The sequence below is a fragment of the Nematostella vectensis genome, chromosome 13 (assembly GCF_932526225.1).
Source record: "Nematostella vectensis chromosome 13, jaNemVect1.1, whole genome shotgun sequence".
Taxonomy (NCBI): domain Eukaryota; kingdom Metazoa; phylum Cnidaria; class Anthozoa; order Actiniaria; family Edwardsiidae; genus Nematostella; species Nematostella vectensis.
The window spans coordinates 13,483,644-13,506,301 of NC_064046.1; the positions used below are offsets into that span (position 1 = coordinate 13,483,644).

Genomic DNA, 22,658 nt, shown 5'->3' on the forward strand with positions numbered 1-22,658 from the left:
AGGCCCGTAGCCAGGGGGGTTAGTGTACCAAGGCCCGTAGCCAGGGGGGTAGTGTACCCAGGCCCGTAGCCAGGGGGGTAGTGTACCCAGGCCCGTAGCCAAGGGGGTTAGTGTACCAAGGCCCGTAGCCAGTGGGGTAGTGTACCCAGGCCCGTAGCCAGGGGGGTTAGAGTACCCAGGCCCGTAGCCAGGGGTGTAAGTGTACCCAGGCCCGTAGCCAGGGGGGTTCGTGTACCCAGGCCCGTAGCCAGGGGGGTTCGTGTACCCAGGCCCGTAGCCAGGGGGGTTAGTTATTCAGGGGAGTTTAGTTATTCAAGCGGCCCTCGAGCTTCTTCGGCCTCGAGAACAAAAAAGGACTCGTGCAAAAGAAAAGCAAACGTGCCTGTACGGCACTGTTTTTATTGTACTGGTAAAAAAATAAGAATATAGGTTACTTTTTGATTGACACAACCTCAGTTGCAATGGCACCAAACAGGGCGTCCCGACATGACGGAAAACATGACTTGACGTTTCCAATAAGCTCGTTTCACATCACAAAAGGCGGAAAATTCCCCTAAGTACTTGTGAGTAATGTAAAACAAAATATCAAATGCATTTTTTTGTAATTGATGCGACTTTTTGTAAAGTCTCAAATTTGAGCTTTTCGCCCCTGAGCTTATACATAGCGCAAGGATGATCAAGGAAAAAAATTTCATAAAAAGTCAAAATCTGGGTATGTGCATTTTGGCCTCACGTTATTCGTGTTTTAAAAAGAGAAAATAAGTCTTTTTGAAGTGCGCGTGTTTAGGGTTTTTCCGTCATGTCGTGCGTACTCCAAACAACTATTCACAGTAAAATTTTGGATGGATCCATTACTGCCCTTTTGAATGCTTCTGGTAGATACTGTGTTTACATTTTTTTCGTTAAACTAAAAAAATATACTTTAAAAAAATATCTACATTGAAAAATATTAATGTCACTTTATTTTTATTAAACCTAGAGCAGTTTCTTTTATAAACTATCTACCTTATTACACTTAATTTTCGCGACGTCAAAATTTCGCGATTTTGAGATGGCGATATTTCGCGACACTTTATTTTCGCGATTTTCCTATTTTCGTAAAAATCAGATCACTTTATTTTTGCGATTTTGGGATAATAAAATCAAAAACAAGTGGAATTAAAATGTGCTGTAATCATTAAATCTGAAACAATTTGTAACAAAATGATGGGCTAAATTTAGATTAAATAAAATCTATTAATACAAGTCGAACTCTACCCCTTACCGTACTATATGTACATTAGTTGACTAAATAGACAAGGCGTTTCCATAAAACGTCCAATTTCCCCCAAAAGCTCCTTGTGTACTCACTTAATTTTCGCGCATCCTAATTTTGGCGACACTATTTTCGCGTCACTTTATTTTCGCGAATCTTTTAAAATCGCGAAATTAAAGTGACGCGAAAATTAAGTGTAATAAGGTATATAATGTACTAAAACTACAATATGATTCTTTCTAGATATTTACTGTATTTCAAAGCCTTTGTGAAAAAGCGATACCATCTGATACATGTTGGCCACATCGAGGAACAAAACAGATAGTGATTTTTGTGTGCTACGTTGCTTGAAATTGCACCCCGGGGAGTGTTATACAAATTTTCTAGTCCCTCCATGGCGGAAAGCCTGACTCGCTCGCCCCTCCATTTGTACAAAAAAAAATTGTCGTTTGGCGCCTAATCTAACTTTTCTCAGGAGGAAAAGAAGTGTTTTTACCCTCAAAAACATTGCACTGCTTGGGCCTGAACCTAGAAGACCTCCCAGCTCTTGGGTTCCTTTATAGGTTTCTTGGGTGTGAACGTGAGGTCCTTTATCTTGACTCGCTCTCTCGCCTGCTCTATCTCGGAGATTGAAAGCGGTTTGTTCATGATCGACTTGAGCAGTTTGGCAAAGAAAGGGATGTACGCGAGGAACCCAACAAAGTCGATGTAACCTAGAGGAAAATAAAAGAAAAATGTTGAAAAGAATTAGCATTCCGATTAAGGTAAGGATGAAAACTAACGTGAAGACAGAGCTTATTAGAGCTGCCGAAACTAAAAGGGCAGGTTTAAGGTTAGAGCAACAGTACCAACAAGAAACATTCAGATAAACAGGATAAAGAAAGTGAAAATTAATAAGAAATTGAGTGTTGCCGTTTAGGGTGAATACGAGAGTAAAGTGAAGGTAAAGTTACCTTGATGGTGAATACGAGAATAAGGTGAAGGTAAAGTTACCTTGATGGTGAATACGAGAGTAAAGTGAAGGTAAAGTTACCTTGATGGTGAATACGAGAGTAAGGTGAAGGTAACATTACCTTGATGGTGAATACGAGAGTAAGGTGAAGGTAACATTACCTTGATGGTGAATACGAAAGTAAGTTAAAAGGGAAGGTGAAGGTGAAGGCAATGAATAAGTGAAAGCAGAGGTAAGGTAGAGTACAAGTTGAAGGTGAACTTAAAGGTCAAGGTGAAGGTAAGGGTAAAGGAAAGGTGAAGGTAAGGTCAAGGTCAAGGCCCTTACCTTAAAATGAAGGTGAAGGTTAAGAAAATAGCGATAGTGAGGGAAAGGATAAAAGGTGAAAAAAAATTCATCTGACACCACCAGTTGAAAAAAAAGACAAAAGGTAAAGGTCACGTTGAGGGCAAACATACCAAACTCATCACGTGCTCCCTCCAGAACCGCTTTAGCCTGTTCCAGATCCGCCCCTATCTCGGTCTCCATGCCAGCAGAGACCATTACGAGCAACTCATTGGCATCCAGGCGGTTGTCATCATCTTCATCCATTATCTTATACATCTCCTAATGGCATACCAATAATCACACACAGTTTCACACTAGATCCGGACATAATAAAGATCCTCACCCATACTATACACCTCCTGAAGCTACACAGAGTAATCTTACAGGATGAGGATCATATAATTTTTCAATCGACCTAGAATTGACTAATTTCTGTCTCCTTTTAGCAGGTTCTACTCTTTATAACCTAGCTAAACTAGGCAACATATTGATAGCGACATGTAGCGTGCGACATGCCTCCTAGTTAACCCAGAGAGACATTGTAGCGCCAGCCAAATCTTGTTGCAGGGACAAAGAAATGTTTCTCGTATAGTTGAGAAACATTTTCGTGTCGCGCTCTACAAAATTTGTCGCGCACTACACGTTTTTGATGGTGGCTAAACTAGGAAACATTTAGCAGACGCTACATGTCGCCTAGTTTAGCCAGGCATTTAATGAACGTTTAACAGAAAAGAAAGTTACCTTGAATATAACGATGTGTTGGGCGAGATTCTGGAGGTTGAGGGCGATAGATCCGTCTGCTGTCTCGGTCCTAAAAATGAAAGAAAAATATTTTTTTTTCTGAAATTATATACCCTGGTCTATAAAAATCGTAACGTCCTTGAAGTCAAATCTCTACTCATAAAGCACGTTATCGTGTGCCACTTTGAAAAAGGTTTTGTTTTCCAAATCTGAGGATTGTTACTCTGGTGGGAGAGATTTCAGGACCGCTGTACCTCCGACTATATAAAGATCGTGTGTGTAATACACGATAATTTTAGCACGAAGACTCTGCACTCTGAGAATGGGACTTAGAACTGAGCGAGAATTATCGTGGTCACTATTCTATAAGGTCTGAAAAAAGGTTCAACAATAAGGATCCGTAAATAAATGTTTTGATTGACACGACTTTATATCTAAGCAGATGTTTTAGTTCTGTTTTTATTGTTGCACTGGTTGTTGTTTTAAAACAATTGTATAGCAACGAACCTGCATTTGTCAACACTTCACCCTTCAACATGCAGTGCAGCATTGGCCCAACAATGCTGCGTGAAAAATTTCTATAACAATGTTGTCGCTGTTGCACAGCGGTTGAACCAGGAAGCGGTTAAACCTTTAGATCACCCGACACAACAATGTTGCGGGCCCAACAAAGTTGTATGAGACATTCCTATAACAATGTTGATGTTGTTGTTCTACGGTTGGTCCAGAAAGAGACGAACTAACCTTAACCCTGCGAGTCTGTCGTTCAATGCGCAGATTGCCGTGAACTCACGCCGGTCTATCGTCTGGTCTTTGTTCAGGTCAAACACCTAGAACAGATTATTTCAACAAAAACTAGCGATGAGCTTTCGAGCATAGATTAAGCAATAGTTGAAAAATGACTAACCCTGAAAGCCTACCTAACACTCTGATGGTGATGAATGCTACCTTTTCTAGTATATATAGTCTCTTCATATCATCATCCAATCTCCCCTCCTAGCTTATATGAGCAACACACGTTAACAACCTCTAAACGTATACAAACACAGACCGTTAACGCCTAATCCAAGCCCTGTAAGCGTATATGAGCGCTACATGTTAACACACAAGGCTGACAGTGCTAACCTTTTAAGCGTATAAGAGCCAGTGCTAGCCCTCTAAGTGTTAACACCCAATGAACGCTACATGTTAAAGCCGCATTGTCACCAGTTTACTTCCGGAGGTCCAACGGAAACCTCAACCGTTAAAAGACAAAAGAATCTGTTAAAATCCGAGATATTAAACAGGCCATCCGCTCTAAATTATCAATCACATCCTTAAAGAAACTTCCAATAGACACACTGCTTTTAATATTTTGAAATATTTTTCGCGTTCCCCGTTAAAAAAAATCGAAAATTGTTATGTTATCGACCGGAAGTAAACTGGTGACAATGCGGCTTTAACATCCCAGTGTACCTGAACAAAGTGTTTGATGTCGTCACGTGATATGGCAGGCATCATTCGTAGCTTCAGTTCCTCAAGAGTGACAGATCCATTCTTGTCCTTGTCTACTTCTTCGAACATTGACTTGAAGGCCGCTTGCTGCTTACTGTTTATGATGCCATACTTTGCACTCTAAGACACAACATTACCCAATGTTAATCACCTACACCCTGCACGCCTCATGAAAAAAGTACAAACCATTGAAAAAATAATTAGTAACTTAGAAATAGAAATTAGAAATAAAAGCTGTCATAAGTGGCAAGTCAGTGATTTGCACCGCGTCTCTTATCAAGCCAGTGTTTTTTTTTTTGTGAAATAAGGGAAGCTTGCCAGGAGGAATTGTGTTTATATTTTCACAGCTTTATATACAAAAACCCGCTTATCAGTTTAAAAGGGGCGTAATTAATGTATAATACATACTATCGATTCCTCTTCCTCCGACCACTCTTGTGGCTGGATGGTAGATATCTCGGTAAGGAACACACTGAGGAATACAATAGTTTTGGCGTTATTACATTGTCAATGAAGTACCTGGAGTAAACAATAACAAAGGCAAAGCATAATTTGATTGGCATTGAATGAGTGTAGCTTAAGACGCCGTGTCGGCTATAATGGGCGGTTTACCAGATAATTGGGGTCCCTGTGTAATTTGAGCGTGAAATAGAGGCTTTGGCAGTCGTTGTAGATATATGATTTATATTCTTCTTGACTTTAGGTAAAGCTCCAAACGATAATTTCAGGGTTTAAAGGTTTGCACAAACCCCTATACTCCACTTCTGAGCTCCACCTATTTCCAGGAAAACGACCCATTTTCCACCCTAGTCAGGCGTTGGATTCAACGCAGATTTACTTTTCTCAAGAACTGTTCAGCCTTAGTTACTTACAACAGACATATGATGATATCACTTAGAAGCTGTTTATCGTACATACTCTGAAAATTTTGTAGCATCCTTCTTTGCCTTTGTAGGATCCGAAGAGAGGAATATCCTATAAAACAGATATGTTCACAAATCAACTAATAATAAAAAAGTATTGCTAAATGAACTATTGACTATCAGCTAGAGACCATAAGAGCGAGAGGAATTGTTGTTTTAGTCAAACGACACTAGAAGGTCGATTTGTATAGCCAAGAACGTTTTCTGTTCTAGTCATTTGCCTTTTTTCTAGCTTCAATACCTGCCCTATTTCGTTACTGATAGACTATAATATAAAGCCTACAAGTTGGTCAACCAATCAGAATGCAGCATTGATGATACACCCCTAGTGTTGTTTGGCTAAAAATGCTTGATTTCGGGAAACTATTCCTTGAGGTAAGGTCATACCTATTGGGCGGTGGCTTCCCAGGCTTATAGCGTCCATCCACTTCTTTCTTTTTTATTCCAAGCCACTCATTCAAATACTTATTTTCGCGTTTCTCCTCTGGTTCTGTCCCTTCATTACCCGCGCTCTTCTCGTCCTTGTTTTCTTTCGTTGGAGTTTTTCTCCCTCTACTTGTATTGACCTCGTCTTTAAATCGAATCCGTCCCTTTTTGGGGGACTTGGATGTTGGAGTATTTTTCTCTCCTTCTTTATTCGATGTTGTGTTGCTCTTTGAATGCTTTACTATACTTTTTCCTGCCTCCCTGTCCGATGTGTCCTTATTCTTCTCATCGTCTTCGGGTATCAAACCTTTTTCTTTGAGACTATTAAGCTCCTCTATTTTGCTTTCGTCTCCGGCTCCTGTCTCTCCAGTCTCCCCATTCTCCACACCATGGATTGTCAAATCGCCGTTTTTTTCCTTATTTCCCCGCCCTTTTCTGTTGCCATGGCGATGCACCCGTTTATTCTGCTGTTCGCCTCGCATTGAGATGCTGTCAAACTCGTCAACTGAGCTGGCATCAGAGGCAGTCTCTGCCCAGGCCCCTTCAGAGTTGGACGACAGCGCCTATCATAAGAAAGCGGAAGTTTGGTAACCAAGCTTTACTCGTTCACTAGCCGTAGAGCCGCAAAGTGGCCACAGTTTAGCACTTAGACGTGCACCTGTCCGGGAGGCTTCACAAGAAAACACTGTGAGACAGGTACAAACTTAGTTTGGCATCTCCTTAATTTTGCATCAGATGAACAAAATCCATCGACAAAGTAAGCCAGGAAACATGTGATTAAAAATCAAGTGATTGAAAAATCTGATTAAAAATGATAGCAAGATCATAAATATTTAAAACTGTAGTTGGTAGCAAAAGCTAGCGTCCCTAGCAAAAAGTGACCTTTATTTAATATTAGTGGCCATTCAAACCACTTAATATAAGGAAACCATTAACTCAACAACTGAATTTATCAATAAAGAAAATATCCTCACCCTCGACTGCTGCCTTCGCTCATCCTCACCAGGGGTGGGTGTGCTCATTTGCCCCCCAGGGCTATCCCGTGAGTCCAAATAGCTAGACCAGAAGAATACCATCAACAATGGTGTAATTCAGAGGGAATATATTCACAAGGCAAAAAGAGAAGGGTATAATAGAAGATGCAGGGTGGGAGGGGAGGGTTTAAGAAAATTTAGAAAAAAATGCATGGCAGCTAAAATCCACAATTTTTCCTCCCTCAATATGTTTTTTGCAGATGCTCCTGTCCTTGCAATTTCTAATTCATCTAGCAGGGTAAGAAAAATCTGTATATCTGACAATGCTGATTTGTTTCTGTTTTGGATATTGAAAAATCACTTCGTTTTTAAAAATACAAATTTTCCTGTATTATTGGATATTTTACAAGAAAAACGGAGCTCTTGTAGTTGCAGCATGGATTGAAATTCGCCATGATTCACGCGGATTTAATACTACTGAGATTACACGTGTTACATAGACTTGTACATAGGACATAAGGTACTTAGGCTTTCTGAATATGAAACTTTCGTCTTACTCAGGATTCTTAAGTTTCTGGTACTCGGCCAGCTGCTTTCGGTGTGCTAGAAGCTTAAGCTGCAGCAGATCATTACTGTCCACTTGCCACCTTTGATACATCATGGGCAGAAATAAGTCGTAACAATAATAAGTTAATATCAAGGATTGTCAAATCTAAGATATTTTGAATATAAAATCATTGTCTGCGCCCCCCCCCCCCCCCCTCCTAACAAAGCATGGCTACATGGGCAAGCAGGCTAAAATTAATGACAACCTGTTAAGCATGGATACAACCTAAGCTGCTTCAAGCCTGCCCAACAGGCGATAGTTGCGTGAAAGACAAAAACAGCTGAGCTTAGCTAGCCCAGCTGGAAAATCCGAGCTTAGTTGCTTTTTGTCCGAGTGCTTCATCCAATAGAACAGCTTTTCCTGGCCACTTTTCGAGAGCCTGTTTCACAAGCTATAGCAGCTCCACGAATAAGAATCCACTGTGGTACTTACCGCCCTTGCATTGGAATCTTCATTCCTGCCATGTAATAGTGCTTGTCCATTCGATGAGAAACAATCTGCAAACAATATTACATCAGGAAAAAAAATTGCATTTTAACATGATTGACTTGGCATCACATGCCAGTAGTTCCTGTTAGTCATACAAGATTTCGATCATGGTTGTGAGTTAGTGAGAGAATGCTAAAAGATTACTGTACCTCAGAGGTTCTCTTTAGTCTTCTGCTCTGTGATCGTGCCTTCTCTTCGGCCTCCCATCTCTGTCGCTGGCTAGTGAACAGGACTCTCGGACTGAATTAAAAACAAGTTTAGCCAATATATCCTTTTTAATTTTGCGCGTTTTAAATATAACAAAAGTTTTCTCAGCACATATTGCGAGTCTTTAATTTCGTTATTTAGTGAAATGGACGATACACCAGGAAAAGGGCGATACTGGATATATAAAAGGTTCTCATTACTATAAACTCCAAGGAACCGGGACGGTATGGTAAATTATTGGAGGCATTTTGATGCTAATGGATTAATTTGAGGCAAACCAAGGATTGTATATAGGTTATTCAAAAATGTATCATTTTTCTATGTCCATTAGATTTCAAGAAAATCGCGTATTTAAGTACACAGTGGGTATCCACCAAAAATACTAAGATGTATCACTCACTTTTCATGGGGCAACCTATCTGGCAGGGATACAGCCTGAAATATGACAAGAAAACCTTATCAATCTTACAAAGTCAACTATTGCATAAATGCTATTGTTAGTAAAAAAAACTTTATCCAAAAAGAGGGTAACACATAATAGCTAAGCTAATAAACTTGTAGCCCTCCCTTACATACTCACACAACACCACATCAAACCTACTCAACACAAAACCACACCCATACATACTGTACATCATATTTACACCCATACTACACCACACCCATACCTACACCACACAACATCAAAATAATCTGTCCTACGCCACACCACACCCACACCCATACCTACACCACATCACATTAACAGGTCCTACACCACACCACACCACACCCATACTTACACCACACCCATACCTACACAACATCACATCAATACCTACACCACACCAGACTCATACCTGCACCACACAACACCCATACCGACACCACACCACACCCATACCTACACCTTACCACACCCATACCTACACAACATCACATCAATGCCCACACCACACCACACCCGTACGACACAACATCACACTCATACCTACACCACACCACACCTACACCACACCCATACCAATATCATATTTACACTCATAGCACACCCATACCTACACAACGCCGCACCACACCCATACCTACACCCAGATATACACCACACCACACCCATACCTACACCACACCCATAACTACACCACACCACACCACACCCATACCTACACAACACCACACCACACCCATACCTACACAACACTACACCCATAACTACACCACACCACACCACACCCATACCTACACAACACCACACCACACCCATACCTACACCACACCACACCCATAACTACACCACACCACACCCATACCTACAAAACACTACACCCATAACTACACCACACCACAGCACACCTATACCTACACAACACTACACCACACCCATACCTACACAACACCACACCCATACCTACACCACACCACACCCATAACTACACCACACCACACCCATACCTACACAACACCACACCACACCCATACCTACACCACACCACACCCATAACTACACCACACCACACCCATACCTACACATCACTACACCCATAACTACACCACACCACAGCACACCTATACCTACACATCTCCCTTACCTACTGTACACCACACCACACCCATACCTAAACCACAGCACACCCATACCTACACCGCACCCATACCTACACCATACTACATCAAACCCACACCCACACAACACAACATCAATACCTACACCACACAACACACATAACTACAACACAGCACACCCACATCCACCCCTACACCTTTACCTACAACATAACCATACCTACACCACACCCATACCTACACCACACCCATACCCATAGCTCACCCATACCTACACCACACCTACACTACTCCCTTACCTACTGTACACCACACTGCACCCTTACCTACGCCACAGCACACCCATACCTACACCACACTACACCCATAACTACACCACACCACACCCATACCTACACAACACTACACCCATAACTACACCACACCACAGCACACCTATACCTACACATCTCCCTTACCTACTGTACACCACACCACACCCATAACTACACCACACCCATACCTACACCACAGCACACCCATACCTACACCATACTACATCAAACCCACACCACACCCACACAACACAACATCAATACCTACACAACACCACACAACATCAATACTTACACCACACCACACACATAACTACAACACAGCACACCCACATCCACCCCTACACCTTTACCTACAACATAACCATACCTACACCACACCCATACCCATAGCTCACCCATACCTACACCACACCCATACCCATAGCTCACCCATACCTACACCACACCACACCCAATCCAAGCCATACCACACCAATACCTACACCATACCTACACTACTCCCTTACCTACTGTACACCACACTGCACCCTTACCTACGCCACAGCACACCCATACCTACACCACACTACACCAATACCTATTCCTACACCACGCCACATCCATACAATATAACATCTTTTACCAAAAAATATTACACCTCACTCTCTTCATTTGAATATAGTGTAGCCCTGATACTAGTGTAAGGAGATCAACTCACAGAGTGTCTTGCTACAGATACCGGAACAGATCTGACAGTCCCAGCAATTGATGGGGTGTACTTCTTGCTGAGAGGCATGGCTGGGAGAGAAGTTTTCTTGAATGACGTAGTTGGCCTGCAAAGAATCAGCTACATAGTTATCCTTGGACACCCTAGCCACCTTGTAGCAAAGCCCCTGGATTTTTAGCAAAGGTTGTATTTCCTTCCCATAGAAACTGTCTACAAAGTTTAAGGAACTCAACAATCAGTGGCGTAGCCAGGATTTTTAACAGGAGGGGGCGTAAAAAGGACTTTCAAGCATTTTCTCCTGTATTTTAGATAATGTCTCACACATTTACTGTATTTTTGGCTGCTAGAAGGGGGGCCGGGCCCCCTAGGCCACCCCCCTGGCTACGTGCAGATCTTTCTACTTAGAGGGGAATTTGACCTATTGGAAATGGGGGAGAAAAATTATTTTGTCATATTGGCTTTTGGCTCCCACAGACTCTGATCAATTACAGTGTTCTGGGAGAATACATCCTGGAGAGGAACTGTATTGTATCCTATTCCCTCCCAGAATTCCAACTCCAAATCTTTCATTTCCTCAGCACCAATTAGGACATTAGGTGAGGCATAATACAATGTAAAATTTTGCACATGAAACACTTTTCCTCTATAGCCCAAGAGAGGGGGGAAACTCCCCTAAATCACCCCCTAGATCCACCCACTGCTATTGAAAATAGCACGTCCAACTTACTGGAAATGGTAATGCCCAGATTGTGAGTCTTCATCGTCAGCAAGAGGAGATGCAGACTGGATGGCCAACTGACTCTCAACCCTGCCTGGGGCGGAGCATGTACTTCTGCTGGGGCTAACGACCAGTTGGCGCCTGAAGCTAGGGGACAGTCCATGGTAGTTGGTGTGCCGGTAGTGACGCTGTTTACTCCATTCTTCTGTGGTGAATTTCAATGAGGGAGAAACTACTTTTTTGTAGAGAGCCGCTACCGCATGGTTTTCTGTGAAGAATATTATGTAGACTTGCATAAAAAATATTATAATACTACAACCTAATATATATACAAATATAAATAAGCGTATATTATATAGATATAATAATAATAAGGCTTTATTATGTAAAGATTATAAAGATTTACCTTACTTCAGAACAAAACATAAATAGGTTTGTAGTGAACGGCCAATAACAATTTGGCAATAGCGGAAACAGAGCTTACGCGTAAAATATTGTAATAAAAGGAGTATCGCTGGGTTAAAAAAGGTAAGACAATCATATCAGAGCTGTCACATACTGTCACAAACGACAAATAAATGTGCTAGACTAACAAACACGATATATAATTTGACAAACTGTGAATGGCGTTTATATTTGCGCAAAACAGCGTAAAACGCGGGCTACAGTCGCTAACATGCTCAAACCATAAGAACCAGGGCAAAGAATTAGAATCTTATGCAGTATTTTGTCATCTATAGTGGGACAAGGATAACTTACCCATTTTACTCGAGATAATAGATTCGCCATTAGGAAACAAATGAGCCCTCGATTCGTTGCATTCCTACACAACAGGACGCTAAAAAACAGCTTGAAACTCCGTAAAACTCAAGTGAACTGTATTCAGATTCTCTAAAAACACTTTGATATTGTTTTTCCTAGCGATGTTATTGGAATTTTAGCTAATTTGATAACGTGAATGATTTTTGTTTAGGTGTAATTTTCGTTAACAGACCCAAACACAAAGCACCTAATGACCCTTCTTGGTTACATACTCATTTGCATATCTAGCAATGGGCCTGCAGTTTAGTCAGCGGTCGCAGAAAGAAGTATCTGAGCCCCCGAGACATAGCTCAGAAGTCATTGCCAACAAAATATATTAGATCTATATTTTATGCAGCGATCACGAAAATTTACCGAGCCCTCGTTACTTTATGTAAGCGGCTTCACCTTCTGTCAAAATGGCGGCCCAAAAATCAAAGGTTGGTTTTAGTAAAGTTAATCACTATTATAGCCTATCTTTCTAAGTTTTTCTGTGTTCCCTTACCTTCTAGTGAAAGATTGTGATCTGGAGATAGCTTATGTAGTAAATCAAACGCGTGTTGTCGTTGGTTTTGAGTACAGATTGCAAGTGAAATTGATGACACAAACATCAGACTGGAGGATCAACAACAGATCAATACTTTCGCTCGTAAGAATGCTAAGATGACCGAACTGAAGGATGAAATCGCAGAGAAAAAGGTTAAATCACAATTTAATTTCGAATTTTACATAGTTTAAAATAGTAATCGTCTCAAGGTCTTTGCCATAGAGTGTTGCGAAGTCTGTTGCTAAGAGTGTTGTATTACCCATGGGCAATACTCAATACAAGGTAGACCTGGGTCGCGCTCCTGCCTTGCGGAATCTAATCGTGAACAGTTCAATGCCTGAATAAATTATGCACTAGTCATTTGAAACCCCCAGCTCCATGTATAGCTGTCAACCCAACTTGGACAGACATCTTGTGAAATTGGGTGAAATACAGTAAATATGTGGAAAAAAACCCAAGAGAGCCAATGTGGGTGAATACATAGAATGTATAACATTCTCACAAAAATAAGGCTCGTGAAGAGGTCCAAAATCTTGTGACACCTGCCTATTGCGGGTGAGTTGACAGCTATGCCCATGGTCCTGGTGAAGGGTGGGGGGATTAAACTCTGACCCTGTACGAAACAGAGAAAAGCCCCACCACCTTGGGACAGATTCTTGTTTAAAAGTGCTCAAAACCCCTCTGTTAACCCCACATTTCCCCGGGGCCATGGGGGTTGGGGTTTCAAATGACTTGTGCATTAAGCATGACATGTCTGAATTATGTTTGGCATGGCACTGATTGGCTGCACAAGTTGTGCTGCATGTCAAAAGCACAACACTGAATTGAACTTCTAGATTTTGTTTGGAAATTTTGCAAAAGAAACTCCACATCAATCCAATCTCAACGATTCACACCCTATTGAGGGCGACTCATTTAGCATGACATCTGAATCAATGTCAGACCTTGTGTATTTTTATAGACAAAAATGGACAACTATGTTTGGCAGGTCAGAATTACTGTACAGTACCACATGATTTGCCTTATCTAGAATCTAAAATTCAATATTTCCTTGCCTATTCCCACCTAGAACTAGATTTCCTCACCTAATTGACAACCAGATGATTTAGTGGTGTGGTGTAATATTTTATATGCATTAAATTGTGTAACTTTGATTTTATTTTGAGCAGAAAGATCTTCAGAATTTGGAGGATGCAAGTGATGATCTGCTTATGGTGGATGATGAGTCTGAGCTTATTCCATATCCTTTTGTTATTAATGTAAATAACACCCTGCAATCACTACTGTGTCTCCAGAGTCATCGTCACCCTTGGTTTTGTGTCTCCTGCCCCACCGTGACATGTCCTACCATGTCCGCCAGTTTTTGGAAGTTTCCTGATAAGAATGGGAGAATTGTTCTGATTGACATGAGCTACACTTGCCAGCCAGCAGGTCATAGAAATGCTGAAGTGCACATCAGAACACAATAGAATCCTCCTAGTTATGGAGTTTGTGTCAATCAAAAGTAGATTCTTACATGGTTATTGGCTAACTTTCTTAAAACTTTGTGTTGGTGGCCACTGAAGTGCATGCCACACTAAAATGAATGTTATTGAGGTTGTAGAAAAACATAGACTGAAGTTGTGCCTAAGTTGTTTTCTCACATTTTTCCCCCCCTCATTTTTATGAGGGGAATTTGGTTAACTTGAATTCGCACCAACCTTTTTTTTAACAATTACTTTAAAAATGAAGGCTCAACCTCCAGTTTTTTTTAGCTGAGGGTTGGCTAGTAGAAAATCCTGTATGATTCTGTTTACTGCATCAACTTGCTTAGGGACCACATTAATTTCAATTTTTACATAATTGTTTAAAAAAATATTTCCCGGGTATGTCACACAGGGAGTGAAATTGCTTATTTTCTAATTTTGTGCTATTTCCTTGACTGTTACTACATATAAAGTAGGAGAAGTCTTTGTCAACCTCACAGTAGAAGAAACCCAAGAATTCATATCAAAAGCTAAGGAACAGATTGAAGCAGAAATCAAGAGCAATGAAGCACAATGTAATGAAATTAAAGAACTCTTGGACAGTCTCAAAGTTAAATTGTATGCTAAATTTGGAAAGAATATCAACTTAGAAGCAGATGAGGAGTAGTATATTTCAAGAAATTGCACTTTGAGTTTTTTTTCAGCAGACTTACAGTAGATGAGAACCAGGCAAGCGCTCCCATCTTATGGATAAAGCTGAGATGATCATCACCATGTATTGTTATTTATCTTGAATAAATTGTAGTGTGATGTTAAATAACTTGGTGGAAGTATTGAAAGAATTCCATGCTTTGGGCAACATACATATAGATGCTGTGTCACAGTGATATGATAGACACCCCTAGTATGGACTAAGGGATCTGATGATTGGTTATAAAACAGTTCCAGGTATATATGGGTTTTTATGAGGGGATAAGCTGGAATTATGCACTCCTGCACAGGTTGAACATTCTCATAAAAGTCTCATTTTGCCTCCATTTCATAACACTTTTCAACAAACACTCTTGTTTATTTTGGATATGTAACCAGCGACCAGCCAGTAGTAATCACTGCTGGAAGAACATTACAATGCAAAACAATCTGACAAGCAGTAAAGACTGCTGAATGTCCAATACAATTACAATCTGAAAAGGTGAAATATTATAATCACCTAATTTATATTTACAAGAAGTTAATACTGAGCCGGATACATAAACCAGAGATAAAAACCCTGTGGGAAAAAAATTGGAACATGTTTCCCAAACCAATGCTCAGCATTGTGTGCTCTCGGGGCTTAAGAGCCGAAGAATAAGTAAAAAAAAAAATACACCAAAACAGCAAAAGTCAATATGGCTTAAACAGAGTAGCTGGCTAGGTTGACACAAGTACGCTATGTCTCCCCTTATATACTCATATCCACACTGCACTCTCTTCAAATTCCCACGTGTTATTCACATGCTGTCAAATGAAACATTACTGCTTATATCACAGTCCATCGGCATAAATGTATTTATTCAAAAGAAGAGTTTCCAGTCCCCTACCCAGCGGGTGCGTTCGCGCACCCCCCCCCCCCCCCCCCCCCCCCCCAACAGCGGAAATTCCACTTCCGGTTCACAATAGAAGTGCTATTTGTAGACAGAGCTGTAAAGCATAAGCGAATAAGATTTAAAACTTTCTTGTAGCCGAATTCTATGATAAACATCCCGTGGGGAAACTGCAATGGCATAAAAAATCTCTATTTGTTCTTTCAGGGGTGTTCTCCCCCTCCCCCGGAAAAATTATGGCCACTTTCGCTAGTCTCCTTTGCAGCCACACCGATCAGCGCTGTGTGACTCCAACAACCGCTCTTCGAAGGATCCTGGCTACGGATCTGGTTTTTCGGGGTTTTTTTTTCGCATACGTCAAGGTGTCGTGCAGGACAGCATTTCACAACCGGAAGTGTGTTTATCACATGACGTCAATACGTCACGTCTATGGTCAGCGGTGTTCTATTACTCTATTACAACATTTAACATTCACCGGTCTGGTTCCAAGCAGAAACATTGAAATCGTCTATAAAGATCGCTCGTAGAAACCCGGAAAAGAATAGACAAAACACTGAAGCAACTACCTACAGCATAACTGGTTGAGCAAATTTTGGATCCACTTCGGTGAAAGATAATCAAGCGACGGAAAAATTTGTTTTCCCAAGGACGATTGCAATTAGAAAATCGGTGCCTACACAATTTTTAAAACCGAATTTATTTTATCTGTCGTGTGATTTTTAGTCACACGAACAAGCTGTTCTTCTAGCGACTTAGTGCCATTTTTATGTTTTTTTCTAAATATTATAACATTTAACTTTTAATCGCTGGGTTATATTACAAAATACCTCGTGACACTGGACAATGACTTCAAGCATCAATATGCCAGAAACGTCCGCTCTCCTTGGAGGGCAAAAGAACGGACAAGTCATCTATAGTGGCACTATAAATCCACCAAGTTCAGATTCCAGTATTGGACTTCGTAAATCAGAGTATTTAGTGAGAAGATCGAACGGGAACTTTGAAGAAGCCGATAGTGGTATTCCCATGTTCAGAGCAGTCTTTGTGGTTATGAATGCAGCTATGGGCGCAGGTATTCTCAACTTCCCACAGGCATTTGGTAAGGCTGGTGGAATCACAGCAGCCATGTCTATTGAATTGGTGAGTTTCATAACAATTTATACTGTATCAATTTATTAAATGGTTATCATCAGCATTTGATAACAATTGAAATCACAATTGATCATCTGTAACCATAACTCTTAATAGTAGTTGAGGGGGTGGTATGGGGACTTATTGAGCAATTTTCTCATTTCATGGGCTGGTTCCCATTGTAAGAATGTGTGAGTTGTGCTACAAAGCTTTGTTTGTTTGGTAGAACGATTGGTAGAACAAATCATGATGAAAAAAACAGGGCTGAAACAAAGGTTTCCTTTTGGGGTGGTTCTTACATCAGGTAGAAACATTTATGTTCACGCATAAGTTCCCACATGGCCCAAGCAAACAACTCAAGATGCTGCCTTGTGTCTAAGTGGGTTATACAAGATTGTACAGCCTACAAGATCGTACTAGTCCTATTTTACAATCAGACTACTCCTTTCTCTCTTCCAGGTGATGCTTGTGTTTATCACTGGATCCTTTGTGATAATGGCATACTGTGCAAACATGTGCGGCTCCCGTAACTACCAAGAAATAGTAAGAGACATGCTCGGCACCAAAGCATACCTGATCAGTGAAGTATTTGTGCTGCTGTACATGTTGGGCTCTAGTATAGCATATCTCATCCTCATTGCAGACCAGCTGGAACAAGGTATAAGTACTGTAGTCGTGTTATCATTTTTTATTGTAAAGATGTATGCATCAGTCAATAAAATCAAAAAAAGCAAATCACTTTTATCAAGAAAGATGAGTGCTAGTTATAAAGTAGTGCTCTCGCAAAAGTATAAAAGATAAATGATTGCTAGTAAAATTTCATAAGGGGAGTTCTCTCATATAATGTAGTTTTCAGAATGGTACATAAGTACCAGAAAAGAAAAAATTCTGTTTAATGTTATTACAGCTGAATTTGTTGTTGCATGACCTCAGCACATCCAAGACCCCTGTCTTGTTTGGAAATTTTGCCTATGCAAAATCATATGCAGTTCAACTGCGTTAAAGTGTTTCACCTCAACTTTGTTGTGCTGTAATCCAGAAAGAACCCATATTACATCGTTAATTTTTGGTTCTAATTATAATTATGATTTTACCCATACCACTATGCAGTAAAATAATTCACAGCGTCAGTTCGTGCACCAAGTGGATCTCATGGTCTAAACAATGATTCAAATATCAAGTTTGCAGGGAAGCACTGCGAAATTTAGGCAGACAAAGAACTTGAACACAATAGAATAGATGTAGGTGAGCCTTTACAATCAAAGGCACAATAAAATGAACCCTCTCATAGCTGCTGGTTCCATTCTCTTGCCATATTTTTCGATCACGACTGCTTCCATGTCTCACTACTTTGAATGGTTTAGTTGAGTTTGCTATTTTGGGTTTGATTGAGATTGACCCGCCCCTAATATGTGATTGACGAAGTGCTATTCCCAAACGAGACAAAGATCTTGGATTCGTCAAGGTCATGCTACAACAAATTTAACTGTAAGGCGTATATTGAAATATGCAACAGCTGCAAAAGCAACTAAAATTAGAGCTCTGAAACTAAAATTTGAAAACTGGTTTGCACCTAGTGTGTGTTTCTAGGAAAAATGACAAACTTTTGCACTGGGCCTTGAATACAGTTTTTGCTTTATTGTAGTATAACTTAATTATCTATTAAATTTTCCAGTTGGTAAAGCCCTTGTACCTGGTGACCTCTGGTATGTCAGTAGGACTTTTCTGCTGTGCACAGTAACAATTGTCTTCATTCTACCTCTCTGTATCCCTAAAACCATGGGTATACTTAGTTATACGAGGTACGTTTTTACCATTGTGATATTTATTAGCAAATCATTATTTGTCATGTAAACATTCATATAAATTAGGCTTTATCTAAAATAGTATGTAGCAGTTCAGCTATTTCACACCCTGATATGCCTGTACATTTGTGATGTATTATCATCTGTCCTGTTGTTTGCTTGTTTTCAGAACTGATGTATTGTCATCTGTCCTGTTCTTTGCTTGCTTTCAGTACTGATGTATATTATCATCTATCCTGTACTTTGCTTGTTTTCAGAACTATGTATTACCATCTGTCCTGTTCTTTGCTTGTTTTCAGTACTGATGTATATTATCATCTATCCTGTTCTTTGCTTGTTTTCAGAACTGATGTATTACCATCTGTCCTGTTCTTTGTTTGTTTTCAGTACTGATGTATTACCATCTGTCCTGTTCTTTGCTTGTTTTCAGTACTGATGTATTGTCATCTGTCCTGTTCTTTGCTTGTTTTCAGTACTGCAGGCAGTCTTGGTGTTCTCTATGTCTGCTTTGTAGCAGCATACAAGTATTTCTCTGGCTCATACAATCCATCAAAAATACAGCCCCAGTAAGTAAGAAGATGTACCTAGAAATCTGTTACAAAATACTGAATTGTCAAACATAAACTTTTGATGTGCCCACAGCCAGATCAAGCTACAGCTCAGTTTTATTATTTGTATAATATACATGTACAAATTTCTCGATTTGGCTTAGAGCAGTGCAATTCTCATGTAACACCAGTAAAGAAAGTTGTAATACCAGTGCAATTACATTCAAAGTCAAAATCAACGAAAATTAGTATTTTCTTACACGATAGATACTGTAATAGTCTACACAATTTTCAACTCGTCACGCACGTTGGTGACGAATCATGCCAGTTTTGACAAAAGTGCACATTGTTTTACAGTGTTTCAAACAAAAACTTTCCTAATTTGTACATATATATTATTAATAAGTAATAATACAGTTAAAAAATCTGCTCTTGTGAGTTTTTCAAAAGCTCAAATTGTACTCGTCGAAGATGGCTTGTGCAATTATGATTACTTTCTGAAAAACTCACTTGTGCAAATTAATCCCGAATTGAACTCTTGTTTTAACGTTTTGTTTTATTTCTCATGGTTTCCAGTGTAGAGAAGCCATGGACAGATCTCTTTGGCGTTATTCCCATCATATGCTTTGGCTTTATGGTGAGTAAAGAAGAATCCACTTTCATCAGCTAATTCAAGCAAGGAACTATAGAAAGAAAGTAGAGATATTTTCAATCGAGTATCATTGGTGAACAATGTATCAGACTTTTGTGGATGGTTATTTTGGAGTTTACTTGCAAATAGACTGTTGGACTGTATGTAAACCAGAGACAGTAGTGGTTAGTCAACATTTTTTAAATTTCCAAGCCCATAATACCCAATAAATAGCAAGCCTATTTATTGTATTGTTTTTTTGTTTACTAGTGTCACGTCCCAGCACTGTCCGTCTACACAGAGCTCAAGCGGCCCAGTGTTCCTCGTTTTGGCATTGTCTGTACCATAGCCATGGTGTTGTGTTGTACAGCATACTCAGTGACTGCCTGTTTTGGTTTTCTGACGTTTGGGGCTAAATGCAAAAGTGATATCCTTATGAACTATAGCTCCAATGATGTCATGGTCAACATTGCACGGGTTGCCATAGCATTGGTTGTCATATCAACATTTGCGTCTGTACACTTCAGTGGAAGGTTAGTAATCATTTTTTAACCCTGGTTCCAGAGCCCCGAACGTCTCTCTATTTAGTGGCGAGCAAGCTTGAGACGTCGCAAGCTACTCAACACTGACCTTCACTGGCTTCAGCTGGGCCAATGGCCGCCATTTTATGCTCCCCCACATTACCGAGTCCTTCAAAGAATCTCTTTCCATCGGCCTATCCAAACAACAAACTGAGAAACGTCCAAAGAAATGGTTATTTAAAAGTTTTCTTGCAAATGAAACTTTAAATGAATCACTATTCAGGTTTGAAGGTCTTAAAAAATGTCAGACTTTGTAACGCTTATTTCTATCAGGTCGGCAGTCGAGGGTCTATGGCTGACCGCATGGCGGATGACGCTGTACGAAGCAGAGATAAACGCCCGTAAGAGGCGGGTAGTGCAGACAGTCCTATGGGTGGGATTTACATTGTTGATAGCCGTGGCTGTTTCGGATATTAGTTATGTTATCTCCATCATAGGTGGACTTGCAGCTTTATTTATCCTCTTCTTTCCAGGTATGTGTCGTATATGCGTCATATAATAATAATTCACAGTAACTGGCGGACAGAAGATTATTTTGTCATGTTGTGGCTTTTTTCTTGGAACTAGACGATACAGGAAGTTTGTTTTTTCGAAACAAAGGGCATGCTGGAAAATTGCTTGGGAATTTTAGACTTCAGGATGTAACATCTTTCGGTCTAAAAAAAATCTCTCCATGGGAAAGTATGAACTACTGCGACTGTTCTTTCTAATATGGCAATATTTTCCTCGCCAGGAGCTTGTCTGTTCAAGGAGATTATGCGCCATCGATACCTTACTCACTTCCAATGGGCGTTACTATTCACGTCAATCTTTTACATTGTCATGGGTGTCTTCTTATTCGGAGAATCCGAGGTGTTAGCTATCACGGAGGACTTGAAACCTAAAAACTTATATTAGACCATGAAATCACTCCGGGCTTAATCAAGGCTCTTTCCAGAAAAAAGTTAAGAAGATCAGATCTGCAAGAAGCTCCGTAAAAAATACGGAGAGTGGCATTTGGTACGTGCTTAATCACGTAGAACTAAAGAGAAGATTCCCAAGAAATTACAGAGATTGTGGTCTAAGAGTTGGCCTTAGAGAAACTCCATCGAAAATTGATGACAATAAATGACGGCGCAACTGTCAAGTCCATGTACTTTGAACGAAGGGTTTTGATTAAGTGAGGAGAAAAGTGCCCCCATAATGGATACAAGTGGAACTCCGCGAAAGAAGATTGTGCACCGTTAGTGAATGTTCGTCCATATACGTTTATGCTAAGTAATCACCAAATGCTGTTTTCTATTTATTCTTTTGAGGCTCGCCTTGTTAAAAAGGAAAATTTCGACCGCATACGGTATAGATTTATTAGTATTCAGTGATTATTCAGTGACTTCGATGGATAAGGTACTATTACCAGTACCTATATTATTAAAATCAAATATTTTCAATTTCTGTTTTTTAGATGATTTAAGGGTGTTAAAAAGACTGGGTTGGACTTAGGTTGTATGACTTTTTATTAACAACCCGAATATATTAGATATTCACATTTTTTAAAGAAAATTTATTTTGTAAAAGGTAAAAAAACAATGTTATCAGTGCAGTTTTATAAAACGATGTTAAAGCTGTAATATTGAGATGGGGTAATGAAAATAGTAAAAAAAAAGAATCTATAGAAATGTTGAAACTGCTATGAGTTTTGTCTCCAGCATTAAATGATTGGCGTAAGCCAGGGACGGCGCACGTGTAGGGGGAGGGGGGGGGGGCTACCGTCTGCACCTCTTAGAATGAATTTGTGTGTGGGTTTACGTCTTAGGTGTCTATCCTTAATTACCCTGTCTCTAGATGGGGTATCCCGGAGCTGCTTGGCTTCGCTAAACCCGGCACTGACTATTGTTTGAGTTATTCTAG

General features: G+C 40.2%; 3 protein-coding genes across 3 annotated transcripts; 2 read left to right on the top strand and 1 right to left on the bottom strand.

The window, feature by feature from the left end:
- Positions 1-383: 383 nt before the first annotated feature.
- LOC5508068 lies at positions 384-12,729 on the bottom strand. Its single transcript, XM_048720918.1, has 16 exons — positions 12,438-12,729; positions 11,688-11,946; positions 10,952-11,066; positions 8,796-8,830; positions 8,338-8,428; positions 8,132-8,196; positions 7,650-7,739; positions 7,093-7,174; positions 6,080-6,681; positions 5,688-5,744; positions 5,178-5,241; positions 4,731-4,889; positions 4,020-4,105; positions 3,276-3,345; positions 2,666-2,813; positions 384-1,968 (listed from the first exon to the last, which is right to left on the bottom strand). Exons 1-16 carry the CDS (start codon positions 12,439-12,441, stop codon positions 1,784-1,786), a joined length of 2,112 nt encoding a protein of 703 aa, XP_048576875.1. The 5' UTR covers positions 12,442-12,729; the 3' UTR covers positions 384-1,783.
- Positions 12,730-12,775: 46 nt separating this feature from the next.
- Positions 12,776-15,312, top strand: LOC5503630 (prefoldin subunit 4). The gene is made up of 4 exons (XM_001624579.3): positions 12,776-12,919; positions 13,062-13,178; positions 14,196-14,266; positions 14,958-15,312. The coding sequence occupies exons 1-4, from the start codon at positions 12,899-12,901 to the stop codon at positions 15,157-15,159; spliced, it is 411 nt and encodes a 136-aa protein (XP_001624629.1). The 5' UTR covers positions 12,776-12,898; the 3' UTR covers positions 15,160-15,312.
- A 1,202-nt stretch (positions 15,313-16,514) lies between these two features.
- LOC5503618 (putative sodium-coupled neutral amino acid transporter 7) lies at positions 16,515-22,430 on the top strand. The gene is made up of 8 exons (XM_032371913.2): positions 16,515-17,215; positions 17,666-17,864; positions 18,882-19,008; positions 19,485-19,577; positions 20,136-20,196; positions 20,461-20,723; positions 21,045-21,244; positions 21,505-22,430. The coding sequence occupies exons 1-8, from the start codon at positions 16,919-16,921 to the stop codon at positions 21,666-21,668; spliced, it is 1,404 nt and encodes a 467-aa protein (XP_032227804.2). The 5' UTR covers positions 16,515-16,918; the 3' UTR covers positions 21,669-22,430.
- Positions 22,431-22,658: the final 228 nt, after the last annotated feature.